The sequence below is a fragment of a genome, unplaced genomic scaffold (assembly GCF_019419815.1).
Source record: "Pyrus x bretschneideri cultivar Hongxiangsu unplaced genomic scaffold, Pyrus_bretschneideri_v1 Contig1, whole genome shotgun sequence".
In the NCBI taxonomy this organism is placed as follows: Eukaryota; Viridiplantae; Streptophyta; class Magnoliopsida; order Rosales; family Rosaceae; genus Pyrus; species Pyrus x bretschneideri.
The window spans coordinates 15,414,985-15,425,037 of record NW_025999390.1 but is presented as its reverse complement, the minus strand read 5'-3'; the positions used below and the strand labels follow the sequence as shown (position 1 = coordinate 15,425,037).

General features: G+C 36.1%; 1 protein-coding gene across 1 annotated transcript; it reads left to right on the top strand.

The window, feature by feature from the left end:
• Positions 1-904, top strand: LOC103953480 (chaperone protein dnaJ 11, chloroplastic). Its single transcript, XM_009365217.3, has one exon. The coding sequence runs from the start codon at positions 32-34 to the stop codon at positions 497-499; it is 468 nt and encodes a 155-aa protein (XP_009363492.2). The 5' UTR covers positions 1-31; the 3' UTR covers positions 500-904.
• Positions 905-10,053: the final 9,149 nt, after the last annotated feature.

The window sequence follows — 10,053 nt, the reverse complement described above, 5'->3', positions numbered from 1 at the left end:
TTCCACAACACATACCAAACCGCACAGTATCATGCTTTCTGCTTCGTCCTCCACCACATTCCTCGCCGCTCCAATTCTCTCCGCCGCAGCCTCTCCTAAAACGCCGACACGTGTACGATTTCAGCCGATTCGCGCCTTCGCCACCGGCTCCGCTTACGCTTTGCCTGAGGCCGAGACGGCGTCGTATCTCCGCCCTCAAACAATGACCTCGCTGTACGAAATCCTCGGCATCCCAGCCGTCGCCACGTGTCAGGAGATCAAATCAGCGTATCGGAGACTGGCTCGGGTTTGCCACCCCGACGTGGCGGCGATCGAGCGCAAGGACACGTCGGCCGACGAGTTCATGAAGATTCACGCTGCCTACTCCACGCTGTCGGATCCCGACAAACGCGCCGATTACGACCGGCAATTTATGCGGCGGAGCCGGCCGTTGTCGTCGGCGTCGGGATATTCGGGGTACTACACTCGCCGGAACTGGGAGACCGATCAGTGCTGGTAGTGAGTTGACTGTCCTGCTGACGGAACGATTCCGAAATTAAAGCAACTAATCCGCGAGATCGTCTGTAATTTTGTAATTATACGGAGGGTGGCATAGCGCAATCAGAGGCGTTGATTATTTTGATCTTGATGATCTGGCCGTCTGTCTGTCGGGCAAGAAAACAAGAAAAAAGAAGTCGCGCCAAAATTGTGGGATGTGAAAAGAGTTGAAAATGTTGTTTTGTGTTTTGATAATTACTATAATTATGTAGCATAATTAGGGATGCAACATTTTTAATATTTGTAAAGTTGTGTTCTTGTCTTGGATTAGTATGACATAAGTAGAGTATATATGGTGATTTACATGTAGAGATTGAAGCTCAGTATTTTGATGGGTAATCAATTTTTAATACTCTATTGGTATTGACGATTTTAAGTTTTCAAGTGTTTGTAATGTGAAATTAAGCAAACCTTGACCGTGGTTGAAAATAATCGATCAATCTTTAACTTTGTTGAAGGTCTTAACTTGCATTTGATTTACGCGTACTGAGATTATCATTTCATTTTTAAGTGATGGATTGTGTCATAAGTTCAAATATTTTTTCTTCTTTCTTATAACACCAACAATTACAAAGGTTGCCAACTTGCCACAATCATTTCTTCGGTGACCTATTCATTGATCTAGAGATAATTTGCATACAAGTATAAAGGGTAATTCCCTAAATGGCTATCACAAGTGGCACCAACACAAGCACCAACGTTATAAATCTATCACAAAAAAGAATAGACGTAACAGATCTAAACCAACACATATGAAATGTCATCGTGAAAAGTGAGACCACTGCAGTACAGACTACCTGCTAGTTGATGTGCTCCCTCAGACGTAAGCTTCTCTCTCCTTCCCACAAACAACAAACCTTAGATTTGCAACAACCATGGACGTTGGCCCCTTGCTCCAGCTTGGAGGCGGTGGCCGCATTTCTCCTCCCTCCTCCTAGACTATTTTTGCCGCCTTTGGAATAACAAAGGTTTTGCATTTTAATTACTTAGGAATTTGTTAAGTTATTGGAGGAGTTGTAAAGGTGTCATGGAAACTTAAGTCTATTAATTTGTAAACGCTTATAAATATTGTATTAGAAAGCTTTGAATGGTAAACTTGAATGAATTTAAAGTGTATTTACCTTGTGCATTTAACGAGAATGATTTCTCCTTCTAAAATCAAGCATTTTGGTGTTTGAACTTTGAAGTCTGCACGGACACATAGTTGAGGTGTCGGACCTCATAATTTCTTCATTAGAACGTGTTAGCGGTCAATTTTAGTGTGGGGCCACTTTACCACCAATTACTTGATGCTATGTCTTTGTTTAAGTCCAACTAAGCGCTGGTGGCCTTTGGGGGAAGGAAGATTGGAGATTGTGATATTGTGAAGTCGCTATCATTGAAAAATAGAAAATTGGTTGTCAACTATAGTTGTTGTTTTGTATAAGTCGGCCATTACAAGTTAATTAAGAACCCTAAGCAAAAATGAAAAAGTTGGATGTGGAATCTCGCATGCAATTGATGACTGATTGAGCGGTGCTAGTAGACAATCATTTCTTATGTTTTCAATTGTATTTTATTGGTTGATATCACGAAAACTCGAATTTGGATTCCATTCGAATCCAAATGATGAGGATCTTAAGAATTCTTACATCTTAACTATTCATTATATATCGTGCAGTTATAAATTATTTGAATTTTTTTATTTAAAATTGAACACAAATAACACCTAATGAAAATTGACCGTACCATATACAATGAATGGCTAGGATGTGAGGTTCGCTAAGATCTTCACAAAGATGATTCGAAGAGGACCCCTCATCCCAAAAACTCAACCATATAATAATCACTTTGAATTTTTAATGCTTTTTTAATATAAAGAAGATATTGATAAAAAAAAAATATCAAAGAGAAAACACTATAGTTTTTTTATAACAAAGAATGAAGAATTGAACACGAGAACTTCTTATCAGGTCAGAAAGAATAATGTTAGGGAGACCAAATTTTTCAACCGAATTTGCAAACCAAATGGTTTGTCTCAAATCTTGTATGTGAGAGCGGCTAGGAAGATTTTTCAGTGTGACCGAAATATGGGGTAGTACACCATGTGTTACTATAGAGATTGTGAGATATGTGTGTTAAAAAGTTAATAACTTAAAAAATAAAATTTCTCACCATTTATATAAAAATACGTGGTGTACCACCCGTGTTCAGGTCATAATGACATATTTCTCCATAAACAAGAATCTTTCCTATGAGATTTGAACATTTTCTAGTTTTACCAAGTCAAATTATTACTTTCCTTCGTCATGGTAACTTAATAAGAAAATACTTGACTCCTTATTTAGGGCTAATTTGGAGTTCTTGTATTCTGTTTTTCAAAACTGTTTGTGTTGTATTGTGAGAATAAATAATTGTGAAAAAATAGTTAAGTGTTTGGTAAAATATAGTACTAAAAGTACTTGTAGCAAAAAATGATGGGGCAGGATTGTCAACATGAAAGTTCCATTATTGAGACGGTTCATTTGTCCCCAATAAAAAAAGTGCTTTTTGAGAAGTATGTGTAGAGCTGATTCTGCTTTCTGTTGTTTCAAACCTATAAATTTAAATAAAAAGCACTTGTTTTTTCATTATCAAACACAATTAAGGTCCAACCTTAAAATAAAATAAAAAAATTATATAAAAATAATAATAATTAAAAAAAAACTATTTTTAAAAAAAAATTAAACAACTCAAAAACAAGCTCCTAAAAAGTGGCAAATTACCGTTTGACTTTGACGTGCACATAAAGCTTTACTTTCACAATTCTATATATACTAGCCTTCATGCACGCGCTCATCCGCATGAGTGCGTGCAAAAGATATTTTTTTAAATCACGGCATGCTACGCTCGACTTACACGTTTTAAATGTATTTAAATACGTAAATTGACAAAAGAAAAATCAAATATTTGAAGTAAATGAATAATCTTATATTATGTTAAAAGAAACCCCTTATAAACCAATTAAAGTAGCTGAATTCACATAATAAAATTAGTCTCTATATAATTTACATTAAGAATGGAGAAAATAATATTTAATAAACAATTGATTGAATCACATTATTGCTAACCCATTGTGAGGTTAAGCCCACCCCCTTCCCCTTAGTGTAGATGTGACATCCCACATCGCCCAGGGGAGTGATCCTTAAATGTATATTCCCATCTCTACCTAGCACGAGGCCTTTTGGGAGCTCACTGGCTTCGGGTTCCATTGGAACTCCGAAGTTAAGCGAGTAGCGCGCGAGAGCATTCCCAGGATGGGTGACCCATCGGGAAGTTCTCGTGTGAGTTCCCAAAAACAAAACCGTGAGGGCGTGGTCGGGGCCCAAAGCGGACAATATCGTGCTACGGTGGTGGAGCGGGCCCGGGAAGTCGTCCTGCCCAGGCCGGGATGTGACAGTAGATAATATCGTTTGTTAAAAATAAAAATAAAATAAAAAAATCATTTAACAACTAATTTAATCACATTATTATCTGCGTGCGAAAAACTTTTTTTTTATAAGGCATTACACATCTCTTAAGATGTTTTGAATGTGTTTAAAAATAGAGAAAAATAATATTTAATAAATAACTGATTGAATCACATTATTGCTAGCATATTGTGAGGTTAAGCCCACCCCTCCCCCTTAGTGTAGATAATATCGTTTGTTAAAAAAAAAAAAAAACAATCATTTGACAACTAATTTAATCACATTAGTATCCTCGTGCAAATGACTTTTTTTATAACCGGCATTACACGCCTCTTAAGATTTGAACGTGTTTAAAATAGAGAAAATAATATTTAATGAATAACTGATTGAATCACATTATTGCTAGCTCATTGTGAGGCTAAGGCCACCCTCCCTCCCGTTTTGTGTAGATAATATCGTTTGTTTAAAAAAAAAAACAATCACTTGACAACTAATTTAATCACATTATTATCCGCATGCGAATGACCATTTTTATAACCGGTATTACACGCCTCTTAAGATGTTTTGAACGTGTTTAAAACAGAGAAATTGAATCTCATTATTGCTAGCATACTGTGAGGCACTAATAAAAAAATTTAATTATTAAAAAAATATTGTTAAAATGATGAAAATGCCCCTGCCTTATTTGATGCATTATTTTGAGATGTCTTTGAAGTTTTTTTTGTCTTGGGGGCATTTTGTTGAAGCTTCGAGACACCAAAATCACTATTCACTTTTCCATTGGAGAATGCATGCAGAAGATATTTTTTGAATCAGGGAATGCTACGCTCGACTTAAACGTTTTAAATGTATTTAAATGCGTAAATTGGCAAAAGAAAAGTCAAATATTTGAAGTAAATGAATAATCTTAGATCATGCTAGAAGAAACCCCTCATAAACCAACTAAAGTAATTGAATTCATATAATAAAATTAGTCTTTATATAATTCTATTCAACTAACTTCCCCACTAGTCACACTTAGAAATAAATTAATTAAAGCAGTCACATGCATAAATATAATTCTATTCAATCAATTAATCAATCGAGAAATAATATCCATAAAAATAATTATCCATATTTCAAAATAAACCAAAACTAAACAAATAATAACAAAGACTTAGAAAAATTGTCCAAAATTAAACCATAAACCTAGAAAAATAGGGGGTTCGGCCACTAGGGGTGTAAAACACCCTAACTTGTCTTAGAAAAATAAACTTTATTTTTCCATAGGAGCGGATGCCTCCTGAAAATCTAAAACCTCCATATTTGTAGTAGCATCTTCGGGATGTTCCACATGCACAAAGTTAGTCTCACAATGCGAATGATACTTGGCAATGGCCTCGGGGGTAACTTGGCATATGCGTGACTAATGATCCTTTGATCCATGGTGGTAGCACGTGTCTAGTTCAGTGGAAGCCAATTAAACGGTAGTTTTTCCCTTGTTCTTGAAGTTTGGGGCCTTAGAGGCAAGAGGTTGGCGCTTTTGGGTCAAATTTTCTCCCTTGGGTGGGCCTCTGCTTCGTTGACCTTGGGCCTGTGGTAGGGCTTGCCGCCCATTTCCACTGCCACGACGGGGTTTTCGTCGGTTGTGGTTGCTAGAATTTGTTGCATACACTTCAAGCGGAGCGTTCGAGCCAGTATGTCGAGCTTGATAATTCTTCATCACATGCTGGTTCTGCTTATCAATGAGAAGTAAAATAGAGATCAAATCCAAAAATTTGGTGAACTTATATGCCCTATATTGTTGTTGCAGGACAATATTGGTGGCATTGAAGGTCGAATGGGTTTTCTCTAGGAGATCCTGTTAGGTTTAGTCATCTTCACAAAACTTAAGCAGTGATCAGATTCTACAAACTTTAGAGTTATATTCATTCACAAACTTAAAGTCTTGGAAGCGTAAATGCTACCAGTCGTGTCTTGCTTCAGGCAAGTAAATGTTTTTCTGGTGATCGAAGCAGTCGGCTAAAGCAACCTAGAGGGTGCGAAGGTCCTCATTAGCAAGGTACTTGGTATGTAGTGCATTATGGATAAAGATCATAGCAGTAACTTTTTGAGCTTCGTCGACTAGGTCATCAGTAGGTTCCTCAATAGTGGCTCTAAGACTTTTTGCAGTAAGATGAAGCTTCACGTCTTGAACCCACTTTAGGTAGTTTCTACCAGATACTTCCAAAGCGGTGAAATCGAGCTTGTTCAAGTTCAACATGTCCCTAAAGCAGAGGGTACAACAAAAACGTGGTTAGTCATATAGAAAGCCATGAACATACATTATAGAACATTCGGATTCTATAGACATGTATTGGTTTAATTTAAGTATGAAAGCTACATATTTCATGTGGTAAGCTTTGAATGAAAACTTCGGGTTTCAAAGGGGCTAAATTCGAAACTACATGTTCGATTTAGTCATGAACATCTAGTTCACATATAAGGGTACCTGCAAGAACACAAAATATAATATACAACTAAGTGTAGTGAATTTGTGGATTTCTTCAAGAACCCAAGTGTGAGTGTGTTGGGACTACGAAAGATAGTCAATGGTTCACATAAAAGAAATAATTTATTAAATCATTAATTGCCAAAAAGTGAGCTTCAGGCCAATAATTTGGGATTAATTGTTCGATTAATGGACTGCTAGTCACTTTAATTAATTCAATAAATCGTAACCATCCAGATTTGATCGTAATATTAGCGAGAATGCTAAAAAAATAGCATTAGATTCGGAAAAATCATAGCCCAATATTTAGTGGGCTGGTTGTCGCGTACGAGGCAAGGCCCTAAAGGGGTTTCAGGGGCTATGGGTTGGCTACAGGCCATGGGCTGGTTCTTGGAAAGAACCCAGTAGCCTAAGTTGTTGGTTTTAGGCCAAAATGGTGCGGGGGGACACAGGCCTAGCACATGTGCTTGCCTGGAGTGTGCACGCGAAGCCCGCCGCGGGCTGGCTTCGATTTTGGGTTGTGGGAAACAAGCCCAACCATCCGGGCTGGCTTGGCTTTAGTGATCGTAAGCTATGATAGGTGGCAAAGCCGAGCAAGTCGAGGCTTGCTACAGGCAAGTCGGAGCTAGGACAAAGCCCAGAAAGCACAAGACTTGCTGGCAGGTTAGGCTAAGCTATAGAGGACGGCCCAGCATAGCTGCAGGCCTGCTGGTGGGCTCAAGCTTCAAGCCTACGTAGAACCTAACCTAGGTTGAAGCTTGGTTGTCTGTACATTGGCAACAAGCCCACGGGGCTGCTACGAGGTTGTCTATGACGTCGAAACGATGTTGTCCTGGTGATGGTGTAGCAGCAGGCCAGTCATGTTGGCTCGACGGTGCGGCGTGGAGCCACGGCTTAACCACGAAAATTCCCTTGTTTTTTTTTTTTTTGAATTATGGGGTTAAAAACCCTAATTGCTTTTAAATTAATTTCAATGCTTTGACTCACAAATTCCACATAGCATAATTACGTATTGCATGAACAAATATATATTGACAAAAATATATGAACACATATGCAATATATATAATTGAAAGGAAAATATAAATATAAGGGGTTCATGCATCATGGGGAATGTTTTCATGCTTCAAGGTCGTTTCAAATATCTTAATCTCTATTAATTAATGAAACCTTATTTGTCAACCAAAAGAGGGTGAAAAGACAACTTAGTCTTCTATCATACAAAAAAATGATGGGCAATAATGTAATTTCATAGGTTCAAATTTTACTGTTTTTTATTGAAGCCTCACCTACAGGTGATGTTAAAATATCTTTAATATTAAAATATAAAAATAAATAAATAAAAAACCAAAAACAAAAAGCTCCCACTCCTCCCCCCCCCACGTTCTCTCTCTCTCTCTCTCTCTCTCTCTCTCTCTCCTTCTCATTTTCTAAAAAAATGTGTTCATACACTCAAAGTGTGTAGGCAAATTTTAGTTTATTTTAAAAGAATCCAACTGGCAGAAACCGATTAAGCCTTTGATTATGTAGAAAATCCTCTTTCACGATCCTTCAGTTCCTTAGCTTCTGACAAGAGCGTGCTGATAACGTGTTGTAAGCCTAATTTATTGAACTGTATTTGGGACTAGAGAGGGAGAGGGCCAACGGCAAGAGAGAGAGAGATGTAATTATGAGGTGTGTGGTAGATCACCCCATTGTGCCTTTATTAATAGTAGTAGGATATGTTAAATCCTTACTCTAATAGGATAATATCTAATCTAGAGAATATTCCAAGATATGCATAGATACACTAGAATTTACATAATCATATTCCTAATCTAATAGGACTGCAACAAAACTGTGTAATTGAAATAATTTTTTGACACTGCTCATTTGCTATTTAACAAAACTTTAGAGTTGTCTTGAAAATATTCTTAGGAATTAGGTACCTAGTTAAAGTTTCTTTTAAAAATTCCATAGTATTTTTGGTAGGACTAGACTGGTAGATAATGACGGTGGATTGGAAGATGGATGGAGATGGATGTAAACTAGTCCAGTGAGCATTATCACCAGAGAATTTTCTTCTTTTTCTGTGAATATAGGATTTAAACCCCATCTCTAATAGCAATGTTCCAGATCTTTGATGTGGACTGAGGTAGATTTCAAAGGGCTATAAGATAGAATAATACAAATCCACAATGCCGTAGCAATGAGTATGTGATAGTTAATACCCTCCTAGTGCAGTTCCTTGATTTTTTTTATGGTGGAATGAAAAGATTGTCTATGGCTACAAATGCTTTAGTTGTATTTAGGGCAGATAGTTATGATTATTACGGTGGTCTACAATTTCGATTTTGTAGCCTCTGCCTGTGCTCATGACATTTGGTTTTGTATTTATTGTCGTTTTCGTTGATTGTTTTGTATTTACGAATCTTGGCATGGTCCTCCCGCTTGTATTTTTATCCATTTACTTTCATATAAAAACTGTGGAGGTGGGTAGGGCAGAGAGTTTATGGGTGTAATTGTCATCACTCTTTTAAGAGAAGGTAAATATCTCGCATGCAACTATTGCCGAAAAATCTAATATCGCGTAATCTTCCTCGATTCAACTTATATATAAAAGAAAATTACCCTCCTTATAAATCTAATTTCATGCTGTTAAAATATTCAACCCACACATTTTTTTTTTTTTTTTCGATTTCGCATGTTTTCATAAAGACATGGGTAGGTCAATAATTGGGGTAATTCCACTTGTTTTTTTTTTGGGAAAATTAGAATGCCCTACATCTTTCTCTATAGTTGTTAGATTAAACATTCATCCATTTTAAAGATTTGATTAAGGTGCTTTGATCAATTGTCACCTCAATAATTTTCTATTTATTTAATTTCCATGTCATTAATTTAAATGCATTTATATAGAGGCATTAGGTAACTTAGTTAATTGCCTACAATATAGGAATTTAATTTCGTCAATCCCCTTCTACACATTAAATGACATTTTTTTTAATAAAATAAAATAAAAAATTAATTAACTAATTCCTCATTACCTTATTATCAGTATTTAAAAAAAAATTCTCTTTCTATTAAAAATGTCTCAATAAAAAGTCTTCAATACATATTTTTTCACGTATAGATATATAAAAAATATACTTAAAACTTATGGTAATTTGAGAACAAAAGTATCGACTTTTGGTACGTTTAAATTTCAAATGCACCGAGAAACCCAATGTACAAAAAATTCAAATGTACCATAAAACCAAATGTACCCATTGTTATTAACCCTTTTGGTACGTTTAGATTTCAAATGTACAGATAAACCAAATGTACCATAAAACCAAATGTGTCCATTGTCAGGTAACCCTTTTGGTACGTTTAGATTCCAAATGAACGAAAAATCACAAATGTACCACAAAACCAAATGTCTCTATCTGATAACTCTTTTGGTACATTTACACTCCAAATGTACTAAGAAATACAAAAAATCAAATCCACTATAAAACTAAATGTGTCCATATTATAGATAACTAGATGTAGCTATATAATGAAACAAATCTTTATTATGTGTTGGGTCTTCTAAATAATAAAATCTGACAATGTTTTTTATATAAATATTCTACTATATTCACAAAAAAAAAAAAA